At 40.7% G+C, this 23,075-nt stretch overlaps 1 protein-coding gene across 1 annotated transcript; it reads right to left on the reverse strand.

Moving 5' to 3' along the window:
* Positions 1-3,498: 3,498 nt before the first annotated feature.
* cers4a (ceramide synthase 4a) lies at positions 3,499-17,461 on the reverse strand. Its single transcript, XM_083767510.1, has 11 exons — positions 17,385-17,461; positions 15,931-16,107; positions 13,564-13,681; positions 11,389-11,507; positions 11,247-11,304; positions 11,048-11,098; positions 8,839-8,931; positions 7,711-7,839; positions 4,677-4,783; positions 4,038-4,194; positions 3,499-3,703 (listed from the first exon to the last, which is right to left on the reverse strand). Exons 2-11 carry the CDS (start codon positions 16,104-16,106, stop codon positions 3,503-3,505), a joined length of 1,209 nt encoding a protein of 402 aa, XP_083623636.1. The 5' UTR covers position 16,107; positions 17,385-17,461; the 3' UTR covers positions 3,499-3,502.
* Positions 17,462-23,075: the final 5,614 nt, after the last annotated feature.

A 23,075-nucleotide genomic window follows, 5' to 3' on the forward strand; every position in this document is an offset into this window, starting at 1 on the left:
GGCACCTCGCACCTCAGTTAAACTTGATTGTGTATACTGTGTAGCTGAATTCAAACCAAATGTGATTTTCGTTCCCCAAGTGTGTTCCTTTGTTCTCATACATACAGTATACTAAGTTTTAATTTAAGTATAATAAAGAACTTAAAGCAAGTAAATTCCGCTCAGCCCCTTGAAGCTTTGAATAAGACAACATACAATGTCCAGTTGTTCAATAAAGTTAATTTATTAAAAGTGATGAAATGACCAGAGCATGCAAGCCAACCAGATACAGTATGTGCATTAAAAAAAGGAAAAAGACCAGTCATACATTATTGACACAACAGTCATAGCCTCTCTCATTTCTGTAAAAATATGATTATATTGTTCAATATGCTTTATTTTTTACATTTGTAATGAAACAAACTCATAGCAGGTATACAAATGAGCCCGGGCTACTATTTGGAAATGTACAGTATATGGGCAGCTGTTCATTATTTCATACCTCACAGTGCAGTGCTACTGTTGGCCTTGTTAACCACTGGTGTCCCCAGGGCTCTATACTAGGCCCCCTCCTGTTTTTGTTCTACACTAAATGTATTTGCATTATGAGCTTATAAATGTGCTATTTTTGTAGAATGTTCTCCCCAGGATAGGGATGAAACCCCAAAGTTTGCGTTTTTGACTTAAACACATGAATTTAAAAAAGAAAATAAAAGGTGGAATTTGCAACCCACCCTCAATTTTGGTGATCAATATGGTTTTTGTTTCGCAGATAACTTTAGTGGAGAAAATGAGTAATGAGTAATGAGAACAAAGACAATGGGTTTTCTGCAGTTGTGCAGATGGTGCAGCATTTACAATATGCCTGTAAAAACACTTTGTTTCAATTGCCTGTCTTAAAATGCTGTACACACTGGCCTTATAGAGACAAATGGAACGCAAACATTTAGTACAGTAGTGTATACTGTACTCATACTGTATAAGTGTTTAATGTAAGGATGTGAAATTGATTTTCTGGACAAGGCCTCTGTATCATACTCTCATGTATAATACAGGGGATAATAATAATAATCACAAAACCATAGAGATCCACATGATTGGACTAAGCAACAATAGTCACACGCAGTCTTTAAGAAATGCATTGCACTGAATTCCACTGATTGATTGGCATGTCATTGTTGACAAACATCTCTGGGAAAAAAAAAATAGGTTTTTCATAGACAGCAGCAGTGTCCAGTGTACGTGACTGCAGTATCAAAATATAACATCAACCTTTTTGCAAAAGTATCTAAATCCTTACATTTCAGGTAAAGTCTTCACCAACAATACCGGTATACACAATTTTTCATTATACAACTACTTGCACAATTCAAAACATCTCCTATTTTAACAATTCCCATCAGTGTGGATACTTGTCTTTACTCATCTAGGCACTACCTGGCTCTCCAGAATATGGGAAATATATGTGGGGAATATGTGAATTGCCAATATATGCAACTAAAATATGACCGTATAATTCCAGTTTCAGATATAAAATATAATTTTGACAAGTGAAAAATAATCTTGTAGATACCACGAACTAGGAATTAGGAATAGCCATAATTTATTTGTAGATATCTAAGGTGATTTGAGATAACTTTCATTCTATCTAGTTTCTAGTCAGAATGTAACTACATAAATTTGGGTTTTGAGTAGGTGAAATGACATTGCATATATCTGTAGTTAAGTAAAACATGCTACTGAAATTGGGATTGGCTTGCTATTGAAACAGCACGCAACTGTGATGACTGTAAGGTAACTGTAAGGTGTTTCATGTCGGAACAGTCTTAGGTCATAATTGGTGTGTTTGATAGGGTTTTCATGAGACACTAATACGATACACTTTACATTTCTATCACAACTCTGTAGTGAATGAAGTTCTTGTTTGAAACAAATTCCAGCTACGGGTGGACTCTTCATAGTGATGTTTCATATTTGCAACAATTTGGAACTGAATTACAGATATTTGCAATTGTCATTTAGGATGTGTGGTTTTCAGTGACATGACATCACCGCTGATGTTCAGCTTTGATTCAATTCATACTGTATCTCTAAATATCATTAATAATTGATTCATAGATATCTTAAAAAAATTTACTAATCGCAATGTAAAGTTGTTAATAGCGTATGTTAAATACGGATAGTCAAACAAATGAATTAAATGTTTACATTCAAATGAAATTAATATAAAACAACAAAAAACAATCATTTTTAAAAGGCATCAAGTCATATAATAATCTCCTCCACCAGAGGGAGGAATCTTTGTAACAAGTAACAAGAGGTGACACTGGAAAAAACTTGAAGAATAAAAAAAGACAAAAAAATATTTGCCAAAGGCATCAATAAGGTATGTTTGCTATAGCTGCTCTTTAAGATTACAACAATTTAATTGTTAAAAGTACGTGAAAAGGAAATGGTTGAAAAGTCTATGATCTTCACTCAAGCATACCATGTATATTCTAGATAAGAAGCTTTGGGAACGATTTCATATGTATATATCCAGCAGATCTTGGTTCTAATATGCTTAGTTTAAAAATAATTCTGTATACCAGCTAACATTACTTTGGTTTTGTGTAAGAAATCTCAATAAGTTCTGTCCTACTGATCTAAGAGACAAGGAAAACAAATGAATAGTTTGGTAGCAGATATTTTTGTCTAGAAACAATTTAACTACGTATGTAGCATGTGGACAAATCTCAAATCTGATGGAGAAAACTGTGCATAGATATAATCTTTAAATGACATGCACAATAAATGTTTATTTGATTGACTATTCAAATGTCAATTTCATAATATGCAGTGCAGTAGAATTTATAAACAACAAAAAGTGCAGTCCTTATTCTTAGTCTAACAGGATAAGAACCTGGCCTGGTCTGAAATCATGGACCTTGCGGTGAGTGCAAAAATAAGTCATAGTCATAGTTTTCTGGATCAGGGCCCACTTGAAAATCTCAAAGGTGTTTGCGGCCCACTCATCTGACCACTTAACACCCAGATGGGTGGGCTGTGTGCATTTTCAATCAATCGATTGTGTTCTGGCTTCAGTAGAACTAATGTAGTATACTTTAAGCTATTTTGTTCCTTTGTACATAAAGTGTTTTGTATTTGTTGATGTATTATTGTACATTGTTTTTGACTAATGAAGTATTCAATCAATCAATTAATCAATCAATCAATCAATCAATCAATCCATTTAGTGGTATGACAATGAAAACAGACCAAAAATACCATTACATTTTCTTTTACGTCTATATTTTTCAATATTAATGTTAATTAACAATAAATAATCGTAGTGTTTTTTCCAATTATTTTGGGGCCCACTTGCAATACCATCGCAGCCCAGCGGTGGTGTCCGGCCCACATGTTGAGAACCGCTGTAGTACAGTATTTGTCTAATGCAGTAAAAAGAGCTTAACACCAACACACCTTTAGTCTTGTGCACTTGTGCAGCTGCAGCAGTTCAGATGAAGGACAGATAAGTTTACTATCTGGCTTTAGGCAGTCTGCTGTTCATACTCCTCTGGTTGGTGAGGTTGTTTAAAACACAGTTGTTAGCCAGTGATACCAGCTTGGAATTAATGGTGCCCTTTCTCTGCTCCCAGCTTCTCTCCTCCTCTTCGCCCTCAGGCTCCTCCTCTTCCTCATCCTGCTCACTCTCGTCATCACTGCGTTCATCTCGTTCCACCTGTACAGAGTAGAGCAGTTGTTCTCAGACTTCAAGGACTCCCAAATTAAAATTAAAATGTGACGTCATGTTGTTTAGTGTTTTTTTGTTGACGAGTGGAAATAAGCCCCCGGGCTTTATTGTGTTTTCATCCTCTGTGAAGACTGTGATGCATTGACTGTCGGAAAGTTTTTTTATGTCACCAAATAAAATCAATCAATCAATCAATCAATCAATCAATCAATCAATCAATGTATGATTGTTGATAATGGTTACCGATTTTACTGTATGGTCATGGCAAGTTGAAGTGTACTATATACCATACTGACTCATTGTACATTTGGCATGCTCTCACCTTGCCCATGAAGACAAACTTGTAGACCATGCGCAGGATGAGGTAAGCCCAGAAGACGTGCAGTGCCTGCAGCACTAATAGCAGAGCATTGAAAAAATAGTAGCCAAAGAACGGCTGGAAAAAATCCAAGGACACTACCAGTGTTGAATGGATCACTCTGAAAATGACAAAAAACAACAATATTGTGCATAAATTATACTTTGTTGTGCAATGATGTTGCACACAGAAAATAACAGATCTACATCCTGACTATATTTGCCAGGTGTCCTGTCATGGTACAGACAGTAATGCAGCACTAGCCAATATCACAATTGTTGTGAATTGTAAAACATGTAGGGGACAGTCATTGTATAAAACAGTCACACCCTTCAAAGTTTAAACAATTCATAGGACTACCGGTGCAGTTTTTGTAGGGGAGAGGAGAATATGAGCTCAAATGCCAAGATGATTGTTGTTGATCATCATTTACCTAACTTCAATGAATTTGTGTTATGCTTTGAATATTTCCGCATCTGGAGGCATAGGACTTTTGGATAAACAGCAACCATTGTGATACCTTCCTGCATTAGACTGCAAGGATATAATGTTCCTTGACTTGCATTTATACAGTATCTTAAACATTGCACCACCATGTCTCACCTGCCAGGGAACACAACAAGTCTAGTGACCAAGAAGACCATGGAAAAGATTACAAACAGCGTGTCACAAGTCCTCCTCCAGCCAGCATAGTTGAACATCTTAGCAGACTTAGGAGAAAAGAATAGTTATGATCAGTTATGCCTATGGTACCGATACTATATTTGATATTTTAAGTGTGCAACACAGCCTTCCTGATCATAACCCTTATGCAATGGAGTTTTTTTTACAAGAAAGTTATTCATGTTAACAAAATATTCAAATTCTGGAACAAATTAAAGTCAATTTCTTCTATTCCAAAAATAATGGTCAAAATATTCAGCCTAGTCTTCCAGTAGTATGGCGGCTCCTGGTGGCTCAACCAGTTAGTGCATGTACAGTACTACCGAAATAGCTACATTATCATGGGTTCAAATGTGGTTCGTGACCTCCGTCAAACTCGTGATGTGATCCCCACTATCTGACCATTCTTTGCTCCCCTGTATTATGTAATAAATAAACACATGCTGTGTTGTACAAGTCAACAGGCAGAACCTGACACCCTACTATTGTCCACTAAATGTCTATTGTCTCCGTTTCAACCCCACCAGAGGACAGGCGACATCTAGTCGCATGTCACCCCAGAGGTCATATGAGTAGTCGTGAACATTACACCAGCTCTAAACTGCAACCAGGCATTTTGGAGATGTTATCAGTGAAATATGAGACTGTGCCAAAGAAGGCCATATTAAAATGGAATACAATTATGCAGACTCTAGAGAATTTTGTTTTTGTTTTTACAAAATGTAAAAAAATGTATGTATGTATGTATGTATGTATGTATGTATGTATGTATGTATTTGGTTAGAATGGGTAGGGTTTAAAAAAAGGCAAGAGCTTGCTACAGTGGTGCACTGTAGTATCTTGTGTTGGATAGTTGTCTGTTGGCTTCGTATATGTATTGGAAATTATCTAAAATTACTATTTTTTAACCTTTATCAGCTGGTTTAATAACTATTTTTGTGTTGTTCCGCAGTGTTGTGATGCTGTTCCGTTCGTCTGTGGTCAGTTGATGAGGGGAATATGGATGGTGGCGTTTGGAAAGGTCTGTTGTGCCTCCTTGTGCATCCCATTAAGCTGCCTATAGGAGGTCATTGTCCTTGCAGTTGATGCCCACCGAGAGAATGACTTCTTCTACCCTGGGGTGAACCTCCGCCTTTTCCAAAACCTTGGTCAGGTGGTTAAAGGTCGCCCCAGGGTAGCTGTCTATCTGTAGATCAGTGTGGTGTGATGGTGGGATTCTATTTAAATAGTATGTATGTACTGTATGTATTAAGGTATATAAATTAGTATGTAATGCATTACTATTTATGGCCCCAGTGTATCACGTTATATTGGACATTACAGTACAGTAAAATGTTTAGGGTGTTGGGATGGAAATACTCCAGCAGTGAATAAACAAAGCCTGCATTCAAGTCTAGTTCAGCATAACCTTTGTGAAAACTACTTTCAACAGTCATAGAAGAATGATCACACTGTGCAACATTTCCGGTACCTCCATGCATTGTATCAGTAGCCAATAGTCTTTTCTTATTGTTTGGTCGTCAACAGCCATTCTTCCACCACCAGCCATCATTTTCCTCATTTGCACTATTTTCAGTTCCTCTTTCCTCATTCCTTTCCCTCGCTCTAAAAAAACAAGACATGGTCTTGGTGTGACGTGCGACTCGTGTGGATCTGGCCAGTCTATGCCATCTATCTGCAAAAACCTCTTATCTCCATATTTTAGTTTTTTGGTTAATGAATGCACTACTTGATCATACTACAGTACAGTGTCACAAATGTATCAAAAGTAGCAGATGTACGAGCTCATACAAACGCGGCGCAAGACAACGTGCTTTGAGCTTGTCGATCTGCTACTTTGACCATTTCTGCATTTGAATCCTGAAAATCTTTTGGACATATGACGTTTCCACCTGACAAAGACGCTATGATATGATGTATGACTCCATATTTGGGTGAATTTTCAGCTTTCAGTTTTCTACCCCCGATTCACTACCATAAAATTAAAGTTAAAGGTAGGGTTGGTAGTATTTTGTTTTAGTTAAAATAAGTGTGAAATAGCTCTATATTCTGATATTCTTTACTATAGAGTTTGTTCAGTAGTACAGGACAGGTCTACCGATCAGTAAATATGTGTAGCCTACTTCCTTGGCATAGGCACGCGCACAAAGCATTTGGCACAAACAAACAGACAGACCCTGTTCTAGATAGCTGGCTTCCTACAGAGCCACACCATATGAACTTTAAAGATGGAGCGCCGTGATCTTTTTCCACCCTAAAACATGATCATTAGGTATTATTACTATATCACTGTTGTTTTCATTGGCACGTTTGACTGTCAAGGTTTCAGCCTCCAGGAAGAAACCCTAAATACAAAAGGAAGACATCATTGCATACGGAGGAGGTGATCGCCCCAGCCTCTTTGTGCGAATAATCCCCTTACGGTTAAACTTCGGCCCCAACCTGTGCATACTGTATATTTCATGCTTAGAGGAAATGTATATGTTACTTTAAATTATTATTGTTATATCAATTACTGTTACTGTGTTAACTTATTATTCATGTCATGTGTGAGTGGATGGGACCCGAATGGAAACAATGCCGCAAGGTCTTTCTTCGGTGAAATCATTTTTTGGACAAAAATGCCTGACTGTACATTGTGCTGTTTGCATTTGCTGTTTGCATAAACACATGAAAAACTGGAAAAAATCACGGCACTCCATCTTTAAGTGTGGGGATTCCTGACAGAGTCCACTTAATAGTTCATCGTTGTGAAATGCTATAATCGTTTTTGTCTCAACCATAGAAATAGAATGGTATCCATAGCAATAAACATCATTGGGTCCCCCAGCAAAGTAGGTGGCTATGAACATGGAAGTAGGGCACTTCTGACCTGGCTGGCTGTCTATGCTATGATATATTTATGTTGTCAACATACTAGTTTGTTAGAAATCAACAAACCATAAGAACTCCATATAAAGTCAGCCATGCTCACCTCAAGAAGAATGTCAGAGGAATCGTGCACTAGCATCACCAGTGTGCCCATCCTCACATAGTTGGCACAGTAGGAGAAACCAATGAGAAATATGGTGGCAATGTGATGGATTATCTGCTCCTTGAAATCCTGGATACATAAGACACACACATAGAAACCCAAACAGACACAAAGAGAGAAAGACACGCACGCACGCACGCACGCACGCACGCACGCACGCACGCACGCACGCACACACACACACACACACACACACACACACAGTGAGAGAGAGAGAGCGAGAGAGAGAGATAGAGAGAGAGAGAGAGAGAGAGAGAGAGAGAGAGAGAGAGAGAGAGAGAGAGACGTGAATATTCACGACAAGACCACACAGAATTAGAAGGATATAATATAACCTGTGTTTCAGCAGTTCTGAATCTGTGGTTGTATAAATAAGTAGTAGTACATTTACTGTAAAGGTGGTTTCACAAACTGTCCAGATGAATTTGTCTTTGCAAGTCAGGCTCAATTATCCTTTGATCAACAGCGGAAATCCAGTAAGAATCTGTATTGTACACAATGCCAACTGTGGAGAGGTATTAGTTCATGTTCGTCTTTATAATTTGTTTGCAGTGATTTTGAGAAATCGAGATAGCCAAAAATAATAGTCCTAATGGTGCAGACGAGGCTGAAATTCGTGTTGAAGGTTCAGTGGTTAGCACTGTTGCATGCTTTACAGCAAGAAAGTCCTGGGTTCAAACCAGACGGGCATTTCTGTGTGTCTTCTGGGTGCTCCTAATTCTTCCCACACCAAAAGAGGCATGTTAGGGACATATCAGTGCCCCTAACCAAGGCAGTGTTGCTAATAGTTAGGGTTGGTCAAATGTGGAGGACAAATTTACCCATGGATTTAAGTATAACTTAACAAACGTAATACAGGAGTGTAGCCCACCCTTCTCAAAGTATTTTTTAAATACAAAAATACAAAATCAGATAAGCGATAACATAACACACCATTAACCATTAAAAAAAATGTATTTGACTAATTGGATAACATTTAATTTTAGTAGTTTTCCCCCAAAGCAAGAAAGTTGTTCTGTGCCGTTAAAAGTAGTGTGCACATATGATTGAAAACCAGAATATACTCACTTTCCGCTTCACATCCACAGAAACACACAAAAGGAGAGACCAGTAGAATCCAAGCTCCAGAATGTAGTACCAGTAATGAGCCTCAGCCACAGGCTAATGGGAGAGAAAGAGACGAAGCTTTAAATCAGTGATACAATGGAGATATGACAGAATATAGTTATATTGGTCAAAAGACTTGCACCATTAGATTAAATTGTGAGGTTTGGAACATTCGGTTAATAAGGTCAGAAAACACAGCAGGTAAGTAAACGAACAAACAAACACTTGACACATTGCGGTGAAACTCACTTACTACGACTTGGTGTCTTATGTACTCGATCAAAGCGGTGGCTTTCAAATAGGTCTTTGTCTTCCTATATTTCCTTTAGTTACAAAAAACCAAGGCAAGTCATTCAAGAGTTAACATTGTAAGAAAAGCCCACCAGGGACCACCAGCACCCACACAGCATTTGGCTCCATGCCAGACTTGTGCTGAGAAAGATCAGTCAGTGGAGCTGTAAGGTTCACCAAGGAAGCCTTTGTCCTAAAAACTATCCCCCTGAGACTGTACAGCTAAGCATTTACCACCCTATCTGTGTGTGTGTGTGTGTGTGTGTGTGTGTGTGTGTGTGTGTGTGTGTGTGTGTGTGTGTGTGTGTGTGTGTGTGTGTGTGTGTGTGTGTGTGCATGTGTGTGTGCATGTGTGCGTGCGCATGTGTCCAAAGTCTGTGTGTCTCAGGGAGCTTTTTGGGAACCCACTGCAGTAAACAACTAAAACCTTACCTCGCATTCTAAAAAGGACACGTGCTTATGTGTGTGCCGCCGTTTTCCCAGCTATTGCACAGGAAAGAGCAAGCCCCCCTGGCCTTGAGGCCGGACTGCCTATAATAAACTAGTAGTAGTGAATTTACTGACATGTGAATATTGTTAAATAATCTAAATGCTTTTTCAGGGGGAGGGCGTTGAAATGCACAGAAAGAGATGGTGGCACACTATCGAATAAAAAAAGGGGAAAAAAACTCCCACGCACGCAGCACGCGTCTCTACCGCTCCCATAAGACAATGGAGGGAAGTTTACTGAAGCATTTAACTCCTAAAAACACATCCTCTTGCCCTGAAAGGATATGGAAAGGAATGGGTCGACAGCTCAATGCCTTCTAGCTGCAGGGCTGTTATCAATGTTTTGAGGTTACAACAACCCCCACGAGGAAGGGTGGTGTGTCCTGCAGGAATGTCACCCCCTCAGAGTGTACGGTACATGCACCTACTGTACATCAACCTGGCAGCCCAGCAGAGATGTCAGCTTTTCACTGTGCTATCACACTGACAACTAAAATAAAAGCAAACGCTGTACGTCTGTACAAAACTTGGAACTTGTTCGCTATGTAGATATGTTGGATTTATTGCGACCTTAGTTTGCATTTACTATGAAAACGTGCATTTCCCGTCAGTTCATTAGTTAGTTCGTCACCCCAGGCATGACCATATATGCCTTGTGACATCACGTGACATCATCAGGGATGGAGATCCCTGATGTCATCAATATGCAGCCCATATATGTGAATGCCTATATAAGGAGAGCCCTGGTGTCATCAATATTGGCCAGCAACTCTACATCTGACCTCAAACCCTTAGATCTCCATATATGGATCTGACTTGTTCTGACATTCCATATGTTGATCCTTCCCCATCCATCCTTCCTCTTCGATGTCTCCCTTTTGACTGATACATGTCAATTCAAACTCTAGATGGGCCTGCCCAAAAGTTATTAGTGAAGATTAAATAGATATTCACAGATTGGGTTAAGATATCGTTTAAGATGTCGTTTAAGGGAAGTACTGCACTAGCCTATCACAGATATGCAATTATGCCAGCACTGAAGTTAGTCTAGAAAGGTGTGTACAAATCTCTGCCAGGAGACAGTGTCAGTGTGGTGCATACAGTATGATGAAGTGTGAAGTGTGAAGTATGATGAAGTGTGTATGAAAAGGCACCAGCCAATGGGGGGAAGGTACAGGACTGTCATTACAGTACACATCATTACAGTGAAACAAGAGTGTATCTTTGGACAGTGAACACAAAAGTTGTGTTGTCATCACTCATCAGTAGGACAAATAATATATAAAATAAATAAATATTTGTTGATAAATCCCTAGCAGAAACATTTGATCATTTTCATCATTCATTAATTATCATAGCATATGAACTTATTACTTAATTGTTTGCTCACCTGTTTGGGGTAGCCCCTCCAGCACTCTCTGTGGTCCCAGAACCATGGAGTCTGTGTGAAACCCATTAGAATGGACCATGTGTTACTCCTATACCATTTGTTACTCCTATACTAACTCAAACTATTATAGCAAAGCTGTTGGAATGGTAACTAAGCGTCCCAAACTGTCACAGTGCCAGAATGAGATGCACAGACTTACATTAATTAGAGAAGTAAGACCTCCTGTGAATGCTGTAAGATAAAAGACAAACCGCCACCTGCACAGACAATGCACATTTCACAATCACATCACTATTATGTATTGACATTATAGTAACAGATGAAAAAACTAAAATGCTCACGAGGCCTCGCAGAACTTTTTGGTGTTGCTGGGCCGGTCCTGGTTCCTTCTGTGTCGGAACCAGGTCTGAATCTGTCTCTGGGAGAGTCCACACTGCTTCACTAACACCACCACCTCACTCTGTGTGCATATGTACACAGACATTTTGATGTAAGTCATTAGTACAGTAGGTATTATTACTTGTATGTGTATTACCAGCCTCAGCTCATCACTGGCTATCACTGGCAGTTCCTGTATCACTTCATTAGAAGAGAATGTACATACAGCAGCAGAGTGCAACAGTTAATCAACTAATCGATTATAAAAAAAAGAAATATCAATAAATCAAGTACTCAATTTCTTTTGCATGAGACCGTTGTACAATAAAGTATAAAATAGGGCTTCAGTTATTAATCAGACTAATCAGTTTAATCGTTTATATTTTAAAGAAAATGTGTTTTCAGTAATAGGAAAAACTTTTAAGTAATTATAAAAAACATATTTAATCCTAGAAGATCAATACACATGCATTTGTGACACAGATTCCTCAAGAGCAATTTACTATTTACTAGCACATGATCTTATTGTGGACTGGCTGGTGTATACATGCCAGAGAGAAAACAAAGGGCATTAGACAGGTGCTGCTAGAACTAGCAGGATTAACGTCACATAGACTTTCACAACCCAGGGGGACACACAGGTCTTATGGAAATGGAATATTTGCAAATCAGCCAGGAAACTATTTCCACACACAATACCATGGCAATGTCCACACACAATGCTCATTATGCTAGTTAGTATTTCCATGATCTGACATGTGACAATGAGCCACATGATATGGCTGCACGTGTGTGCTTCTGAAGTCAACAAATGGGTATAGCGTTCCACCTAAAGGTCTGCAGAGAGTGAGAAAAGTATAACACTCTGCATTAAACTGCATACAGCTTAATTGTATTGTCTTTATGTACAAATATTTTGAATAGGATTTCCCATCAAGCTAAATGTACTTCTAAATACTATTTTCAAAAAGGTAATGAGGACAGCTGAATATAATATAAAGCATCAAACCTAATCAATTATCTTATCGTCTCTGTCGGGTGGAAACCTCATTATGTATTATGTCTAGAACTGTTACTTTCCAGGATACAAGTTCAAAAATATCAAAAGTAGCAGATCTACCTGCTCCATGCTTTTGTGTGACGGCACGAAGAAGGACTTTAATTATGGAGAAAAAACCAAAAGACACAAAAAGTTGAAATATGGTGACAGGAGGTTTCTGCCCGGCGTCGACGTTATACAACAAAGGGTTAGAGCGTGACTCATCATGACTACATGAGATTGGCTGGGAATTTCCTTTTATTAAATGTGCTCATGTCTTCCTCCATGCCGAGCCAGAGAGCAGACAACTCATGCAAATCACATTTCTGCCTGACCCGCAGGCTGACGTGCATGAATCCACTTAAAGCATAAAACCACACCACATTCCATGTTAGATTGATGCCACCTGTCACAATCACATATCCAATCGTGTTAATACAACTGCAGTGCATTTACACTACACTGGTTAGTGTGAACATTATGAAAGCAGATCCATGATGAAGTGAAAATCACAGTTTGATCAGGTCATGAATTAGACACTTATACTGTATAGTATAGTGCATACACAGTACAGTATGTCTGTGGAGGCTTGCAGTGGAAAATGGGTGGGTTCCAGAATCCACACACAGTTTTACCTCTGCATGCTGCGACAAAATGTCAGATTTATTTTGTAGTCAGCAAAAAGAAAGGTGTTCGAGAATAAGAGAGCTAGTTTGCTAATATGTCGTGCATTGCATACTAATCTGTTCTTGGTTATGAACCATCTGTATTCCATTAATATTACTAAAGCTATGATGTAGTAGAGTTGTGTGCATGCAGGCATACAATATTGTGTGTAATTATGTGTATGTGTACTAGAGGTCTTCGGGTAAACCCGAGACCCAAAATACCTGTGAAGCGTGACTCCGGGACCGGGTCGGAACCGCTATACCGTATGCCTCGGGTCTCCGACAATGAAATAGTGTGTGTGTGTGTGTGTGTGTGTGTGTGTGTGTGTGTGTGTGTGTGTGTGTGTGTGTGTGTGTGTGTATGTATGTATGTGTATGTGTATGTATTATGTATGTGACATAGACATACAGGCCACACAAAATGTACGAACCTGTGAGGGCTGATGATTGTTCTGTTTGTAGAAGGTTTCCAGCTTTGGAACAAATGGAACTCGAATCCGCACCTGATCCTTCACACCTAAACCTCTACTTAATGGGAGGGCTACGACCCTGAAACACCAAGAGGAGAGGACAGGACAAGAGGCAATTAGTTGGCCAATCAAAACAAAGACACAATGGTTATTTATTTATCCATGCTTAGTTTATTATGTCAGAGAACTCAGCCTGCAGAGCGGCTGTTCTTCTGAACATATTGTGACATTTGGCCAGACAGCCTTTGTCCTATAGCTTATGAGCCATTAACAGACACTTGATATGTGTCTCTGTGTGAGTGTGTGCATGTGTGTGCGTGTGTGTGTGTGTGTGTGTGTGTGTGTGTGTGTGTGTGTGTGTGTGTGTGGGTGTGTGTGTGTGTGCGTGCGCGTGTGTGCATGCGTGCCTGCCTGTGTGCGTTTCTGCGTGCGTGTGTGTGAGAGAGAGAGAGAAAGAGACGAGAACAAAAGCACAATAATGAGAGGACTGACAGATTGGGGAAGAGGATGTGAGTTTCAGAACAGAATAGGAGGTTTGATAATGCAAACCAATGCATGTTATTGATACTCCCACTCATGAATACCTGATGAAGAAGACAAAAAACAACAACAGCTGCAATGTGGAAGGCGCACATGTAGCAGAAGCAGTTGTTACATTGTATAGCTTGTAATGGAGAAACATGCAAAAGACGAGTCGCTTATCTGTTAACCCATCATCTGTACACCCTGTGTCGCTAGGCTAATCTAGTTTGGATTCCTTTATGTTAGCCAGGGTAAGGATGTCTTCAGAATTGACTGTATTTCCATTTTACCCTGACAGCATCCTTGGGGAGGGGGAAACCACACCCGAGGATGACGACAGAGAATGCTCTCCTCTCCCTCATGCAATTATTACTGCAATTTTTCCACCTCTGCTGAGAGGTCTCCAGGCAGTAGACAGTAACACCTCACCAAGAACATGATAATGGGTACAGTTAGTAGTCTATGTTTCGGTATCAGAAGATGTTTGCAGACTGGATGGTTTTCCAGTCATTATTACCCAAATGCAGCATCCTTTGCTGCATCATGGCCATCTTGAAACTTTTGGTCAGACTATTAGAGAGAGGAGAGAGGTGACCACCGAAACGGTAGTTACAGAGAGATTTGTTGTGTGTGCGAGTTCACCGAAAACTGGACTATGAATATGCCTTTAAGTGGGTACTTTGGGTATATTTTTCAAGGTTTTTCAAGGTTTTAAAGAAGAAATAAATCTTAATATTGCTTTTATATATATATATATATATATATATATATATATATATAGGGGGCCATTTTGGGGTGTTTTTTTGGAAAACCCCAGCAGCACGAAAAGGCTGAATGTTTCAATTTATTGTTCACATTTATTTACCTGCTTCCGAGCAACTTGGGCGTTTGGAAATGTTTTTAGGCTCACAATGCTATTAGAAGCCTGAAAATGTGCAGAAGCTTTTTCATGATGTGCTTAAAGGAAAACTTTGCACATTTTCATCCAAAATCCCATTGTTCTGTATTTGTATGTATGTATGTATGTATGTATCACGATACAATGAAATCTAGCACGTTGTTTAAGGACATTGAGCATGCAGAATATATGCTTCCTATATTCTGTGTACATAAAATATTCTAGGACTAAATTACCCTATAGAAACCAAGAGGTCATTGTGAAGTTTCCTTCAAAAAACGTCCACACACAAAGTACAAATATGGTATAATACTCCATACTGATTATGTCTACTGTATAGAGTAGACTACAGCAAAGTGTTATACAGCATCAGCAGGTAAAACCGAATGCTGAGGGCTTCACTTTCAATCTATGCTCTCTGTCTCCTGGGAAAACATCCAAAAGAATCAGAGCACTTAAGCTTGCAGGCAAGTCTCACAGACAGCTGAACAGACAGCAAACCAGCCAGTCAAGCAGACAGTAAGCGAACAGAGCAAGCAGGGTCAACAAGAAGAAATCAAATCAAGTGCTTTGAAATTCCACTTACACATTCTGAGAAACAAAGAGGATGTGTTCATGATGGCTGGTATTATACAGATATTGTGATATGAGAGTAGATCTAGTAGCCTAATTCTTGACGATGATTAGACTTTTCACATTCTACGTTCTTCTCTTTGGATATTTACTCAGTTACATCCTCAGTGTTCATTTATCCATTCGTAACTCAGAGTATACACATGTAACCAAATGGACCCACACTCTGACAGTCAACAACTGTGACTTTCAAAGTGAACATTTTGTGTGTAAATTCAGACACCTCTTGACCTACAGTAGGTCTGTTAGGACACTTGGAGGCAGGCAATTCTCACCTCTCAAAGAGGTATCTGCAGACTATGAAGCCAAGGGCCAGAGGCAGGGTATAGAGGAGGTCCCTGGGCAGAGGAGAGTGCCCCTCATCCTCCTTCTTCTCAATGTCCTGCCAGGTGATACCAGGAGGAAGCCAGTAGTCCTGTTGCCATAGCCAATCATCTAAGACTCTGTCCATCCTATAGGAGAGGTGAGGAGAGTCAGATAATAGGCTAGAAAGGATACCTGGGCTCTACAATTCAATTAAATTCACTCTACAAAGCAGACCTGCTAAAAAATATATATTGTTTTAATATTTATGATAAACAACAGCCGGGACCCTCCATATAAGAGACACAGAGAGGGTACAACACTGCCCTGTAGGCTAGCCTAAGCCTACTCCCAGCTGCCATTTTTCTAAACCAGCACCAGCAATAGTTCACACCAGCAGTTTTGTTTCCTTTTTAATAGATCTGGAATACCTGTCCTGGAACCTATATTATTGAAAATGTTGTCAACTCATCTAAATCCTGTACCAATTTAACATAAACGACATAAATCTTTGGATCAATGCATACACATTTATGTACCTATTTCCAAACAACGCAAACCTATAGTAAAGCATGCATGCACTGCCCATAGCCTCTCAGGGCTGCAGCCCATCTCTGCTCTATAGTCGACTGTTTCTCTCTCGCTTCACAAAAACAAATGCATTAAAGGCTAAGCTGGTGTGCGCAAACGATCACATAACAGCATGATTGTAACTGCATGATTGATTGATTGATTGAAGAATTTATTAACAGTTTGGAGAATTACAGTACATTTCAAGCACAACTCAATACAAAGACTATTAACTGTGGACGACACCATAAAGCATTACACTTGTTTACAATAGGGTCCACCCTTTTCAATTCATCAGAACATTTTTTAATATAGTTATTCAATATCCATATGAAATGAAATGGCATGCTTTCAAATAAACAATAGTCACAGATAGATCATACAGTGATGATGAATAAACACAGTCAGTATGATTTATGTCATGGCCCATGGGTTCCATGAGCTGAGCAATGAGGATCAGCTCGGAGCAAAATGCAATGCATCCCTCAAACAAATTAACGAACTTGAGGCCGGGAGTGGGGGGTGCCAGATTTAAAGCACTGCAATGTTAAGAAGACTACGCCTTCTTTGCAGAGACGAGTCGACTGCCTGCTGGTTTATTATTATTAATTTATTGAAGCCAAAAACCATATAAGTTTCCAAGAAGCTACAGTCTTGATCACGAAATGAATCAACCATTAATAAACATAATGTGTTCTGCCAGCCCGGAATCTGATAAAATAGCTAAATATTGTGTGTGTGTGTGTGTGTGTGTGTGTGTGTGTGTGTGTGTGTGTGTGTGTGTGTGTGTGTGTGTGTGTGTGTGCGCGCGCGCTATAAAAAATATACATAAATGAATAGAGAGCATCGAGTTTACCTGTCCTGTCCTGTCCGGGCTCTTGTGATGGGAAGCGCAGTGATAAACGGGGCTGCTAGGAGGAGCGTTTGACGCAACCTGCTTCTGCAGGGGGCGGGACCCACTGTCCCCCCATCCGTCCGACCTGTGTCTGTCAATCCTCTGGAAATAACAACCTGCGACAACACGGACGAGCGTAAGCATTGGATTTCCGCTAACGCTATGCAGATTTCAAAATAAATTTGAAAAAACAACAGCAACAAAATTACCTTGCGAGGAATGTCGTAGCCAAGTGGCAAACTGTGCTGATAATATTGCAACAATTTTTTTTGATTGAATTATTTCATAGTTTGCGAAAGAAGTCAGTCAAACTCAAGTCACATAGTGGCACAGAAAGAAATTATATTCGTTCTGACATTATTTTAAATTCACCAACCGGAAGTCAAAGGCTTAAGACTCTAGCGTTGACGCACGCGTTTGCTTGACGACGTGCACATACTGGCTCTCGTCTTTGTTAGTGTGGTTGCCCGAATGGGCAACCAGACTCTTGTAACTGTGACACTTTATTATTAGTGTGGTCCTAGTGTAGTCCTACTAGTGAACAGGGCTCTGCACAAGGCTGAATTTGAGGCCATGTTAGCGGGGTTACAGAGAGCTGCATCCCAGCTCTCTGGAACTCGTCAGGCGATATTGCGAGTATGCAATAGTATCCCCTCAAACTTACACGTCAACTCAATGTCATTGTAACGAATATTTTAGAGCGAAAAAATATTTTTTTTCAATTTCATTTATAGCCAAAATGACCTAAATGTACCGTCAAAAACGCTAGCCTGAGCTAGCTAGCAGCCACTTGTTGCTAGCGCGGCGCGCCGTAGCCCTGTCTCAAACAATTTCAAACTGTTTTCAGTCAGACCACGTGATGTGCTGTACCACCCATATTAATTTCGGGGCGTGTCAGCGGACCTTTAAGACTCTAGCGTTGACGCACGCGTTTGCTTGACGACGTGCACATACTGGCTCTCGTCTTTGTTGTTGTTGTCGTCGTCACTACACTACAATGTGCACAGTCACACACACTACTACTACTACTCAGCATGAACAACGCATTGTTTCCAGCCCTGTGAAGTTATTTTTTACTATTCCTCGACCTAACACGACACGACACAGCTTGGGCGTTCTCCAAGAAAGATGTAAATGATAATTGCAGGTTTATTATTATTTATGTGTCCTATTTGTTTTTATTCTTTTCTCCCGTTTATGAGTCCTGACTGCCCTGAACCACTCAGGTAGGCTGTTTCCATGCTCAACCTGAGTCAACCAACATGAAAATAATCGAGTTTGGAGCAGTAAGAATTGTTGTGTAATGATGACACACACACACACACACACACACACACACACACACACACACACACACACACACACACACACACACACACACAATATGAATCATACACATAACACAACCACCATTCTTCAGATGGAAACACCAAAAGGAGGATATTCAACAGGAAACATTTCTACAAAGATCTAAGAACAGTAACAGTAAACTATTCAAGGTGTAGAATATGGTAAATAATTCATAATTAATTATATAATAGCTCAATGTTATTACACTATGTCTTTACAGGCAGTTGAACAAAACTGTAACGTGTGAAACGTGTTAGAGAACCACACAACTTAACACAATAACAATTCAGTACAGGCTCGTTTCCTGAGTTAAGAGAGCTGATAACGTTTAGAACAGGGTTGTCCAAAGCCCGCGGGCCAAATGTCCTGCAGCTTCATGGCTAACACGTTTTGTTCACAGCACACACCTCACAATGTTTTTATTTAACCTTTATTTAACCAGTAAAAACACATTGAGACAGAAATCTCTTTTATGAGTGGGGAGGCAGAAATCAAATTACACATCAGTGCTACCACAATACATGACATTACAGAAAACAGTAATACATCCATGTTTATCCTCCAGAATACCTAAAAATACAATAAGAATCTACAAAGAGGTACAACCCTAAGCGACGCAAAAAGGGCAAAGTGCTACATTGTTATAGAAATGTATGAGCCTAACCTAGAGGCTACTCAGGCTAGTACCTGTCCGAACATGTGCAAATGTTGGATTGTACGTAAGAGGTGATAATTTTGAACCCAAAAAGTGACAGACCATTGATATTAAATATTGATGATGATAGTGAAATAGAATAGTTTAAATGCGATGCATATGTATGTGACTTTGTTATAGTACGAAGGTACATTATGTCAGGAGATGTAGTTGGCCCTTGGGTGTTGGCCCCCTTTAAGGTTTGGACACCCTTGATTTTCTTTTCTTTTTGTTTTACATTCTTTTTGACAGTGACAATTAGAGAGATATGAAAGGCGAGAGAGAGAGGTTGACACGCAGCAAAGAGCCCTGGGGTGGAGGACCCCAAACCAGGACTGCTGCAGCCAGAAGGTCCCACCAGGTGAGCTCTCCGTTTTCATGCCTGAATTGAAATGGTCTTTGTATTATGTACATGTAGACGCACACATCCACACAGGATGTGTGGGTGTTGGGTGTTATATATTTCCTTTCCTTTTGTCCCCCAGTTACGGTGGCTAACTGGTTGGTTCAGGCCAGGGTCACTGTTCCACATACTATAAGACCTGATCAAGCTCCTGGTTGACAGATTTACAGTCACATGTGGGCTTGTGTTGATAGCATCTCTGTAAAAAGGCAGACACTGTAGGATTTGGATCGTTGTGATTGGTTGTCATTGCATGTCTGTTGTGTTGAAGTCTGCTGATGTCTGCAGGTGCAGGTGTTCAGGGCAAACCCTGTCTCTGCATTATATCCATCTCTTACATGCACACGCACACACACACACACACACACACACACACACACACACACACACACACACACACACACACACACACACACACACACACACACACACACACACACACGTTCTTAGTATTGTCCCACAGCAATGCTGTTCTGTGTGATCAAAGCTCTTCTCTACTGGCTCCACATCACACAAACACAGACAGACTGCCCAGACCCTTATAGCGTGACCCACAGCCATAAGATGGCTGCTAGCGACAATCAAACACAATTGGTAAGGTTCAGAGCGTGTACACAGAGTGTGACCGCAGTAAACACATTACCCCCAAAATAAACCTCACCCAATGAGATCCACTGTCCACTTTGAGTCATGTCTAGCTATATGGTTGTCCAGACCTTGGGGAGTTAGGGGATCACAGAGGCCCCGGCAAAGCCCCAGTCTCCCAACTGGTTACCCTTCTGTCTGGGCCAACAATAACAAAGCCGGGGAGGTAGGGAATGTGGACAGGAAACCAGTGTTTCACAGCAGCAGTGGTGGTGGTGGTGGCGGAGGCTCTGCACAGGGAAATCCTCAGTGTTAAATTCACTCTGAGAGTAGAAAAATCAAATGGACCCAAATGGTCCTGTCCAATAGGACTACTGTCACATTTCAGCCAGGGCTTTGGGGTTCCTCAAGGAAACACGCAATCACACATGCACAGCTTGCTCATGGGATCCTGACTACATGCGAAGTGTCCTGGCCTTGCACTCATAGGCATGCACTTGTCTTACACATGCATTGCACACACCGATAAAGGTACACACAAGCATACGTGCCAGTGCATTGAATCAATACATGCACATTTTAAATCCCCCCACCCCTCTACCAGTGGCTCACTGGTAGAGTGACCAGATGGGACCGCAAGGTTCCCAGTTCAAAACCGGGCTCCCCCAGAGTTAGGGTCGAAGTGTCCTTGAGCAAGACACTGAACCCCTAATTGTTCCCGACGTGCAGGTGCCTTGCATGGTTTCCTCCGGCATCGGTGTGTGAATGTGTGTGTGAACTGTGAATGGGTGAATGTAATACACAATCTCTGTAAAACGCCTTGGATAAAGGCTATATAAATGCACCATTTACCATTTCTCTCTCACTCCCTCTCTGTCTCTCTCACACACAGACACACAAAGATACACTTTCACATGCAGAGGCTTCTTTCCTTCCATTGTCTCACTGCTCTCTTTTCTCTGAACCTCTCCTTCATCCGTCTCTCTCTGCCAGGTGTTTCAATGGCTTCAAGCCCAGATTTAACCAGCTGGAGGATGTGAAGTGGGGCAAATGCATAGAAAACTATCAGTAACTACTTTGAATGGTTGGCAAATCAGGACAGAGTATTATTCAAGCTGTTCGGCTAGGTGCAGAGAGCGGTCTGACTCTGAGCTTTTTATTTTTGAGCGGTGCCTCCGCTCCATTACGCAGCTATGTGTGTCCGACTCCGTATGTATGTATGTTCATACTCCGTATGTATGTATGTCCATACTCAGTATGTATGTATGTCCGAGCATGAAAAGCTGCAACACGGTAACTCTGTCACTTCTCGACTGTTTCGGACACAGGGCGTGTTCCTGGGGGTCTGGATGTTGCGGGGACCCCCTCACCCCCCCCAGGGACCCCCACACTGTAACTCTGTCATTTCTCGACCGTTTCTGAGGCGGGGAGGCTAGCCGGAACCAGGCTGCCCCCCTAGGCGCGTTCCTTCGATGTTGCAGGGACCCCCCACGGACCCCCACACGGTGCAGTTGCACCGCTCACTTCACACAGGTGTGATTTTTGGATGACGGTGTTGGTTTGGTGGTGCGACAGTTGTAGTTAGTAGCGTAGTGTTTTTAGTGTTGAAATATCTTTCAAATTTGGGATTTTTGCATGCCATCATGTTTTGTGGGGCAGTCAGGTCATTTAGGGAGGCATATATCCGGCCCTGAATGGGCCGGATATTGCCAATTTGTAGTCACTAAGCCTGTACTTGGTTAGGATCTCTTTCTGCTTTCTATCACAGTAGGGAGACGTTCTGCCAATTCTCTTTTTAGGGCCAAATAGTGTGATTGGTGTTTGTAAGTCAGTATTGTTGTGATTGATTGTGTCTGAGAGGGCAGGGGACAGGTAGTCTCAGCACCTGCTGACAGCTTAAATTTCTATTTGTCTCACTTTAACTTCCTCTCCCCAATCATTCTCTTTGTCTCTCTCCCAGTCCTTTTTCTGTCCCTTTTTGTTTTCCCTTCATCCACCGTCCCCCACCCCAGTTGTTTTTCATCCTGTTGTTTCTGGCGTCAGCTCTGCCTCAGACCCCCGGAGTGATCGAAGCCAGTTAGCTCTCCAGCTCTAAGCCCTAAAGCTACAGTGAAAGTCTCCTCACCATATTCCCACTCCCAGCATGAGATCAGGCTAACACAACAGCTCAAGGCGTATAGCGAAAATGTTGCTTCAGGATAATTGGAAAGCTCATTCATTCATTGACAATGATTGACTTCATTCCTCTGTGGGGTTTCAAAAGTGCTACTCTACTACTCTAGTGCATTCCAGCAGAGGGCGGCACTCCCTGCTGTACTGGTTTAAAGAATTCCTATGGATGTCTAGGGGTTGTCCTTTTCTTTAGATTCAAAAGTGGGTGTAAAAGAAGTAAAGAACAGATACAAAAAGCTAAAACACAATCAATATGGATCATATTTCAAACTAAATCCCTTAAAGAAAAGATGTTTCCAGACAAAAATGAACTAACTTAATTAAAGGATTAAATAAAAAATAATAGGCTACATTGCTTCTCTGTGCTGCACATTATTGGATTTCTGAGTGAGCTCCATTGGTCATCTTCCATCCATTATACCGGTATGTGATATGATGCAGGATATGT

This window comes from Protomyctophum parallelum (genome assembly GCF_964188405.1).
Source record: "Protomyctophum parallelum genome assembly, chromosome: 6".
Taxonomy (NCBI): domain Eukaryota; kingdom Metazoa; phylum Chordata; class Actinopteri; order Myctophiformes; family Myctophidae; genus Protomyctophum; species Protomyctophum parallelum.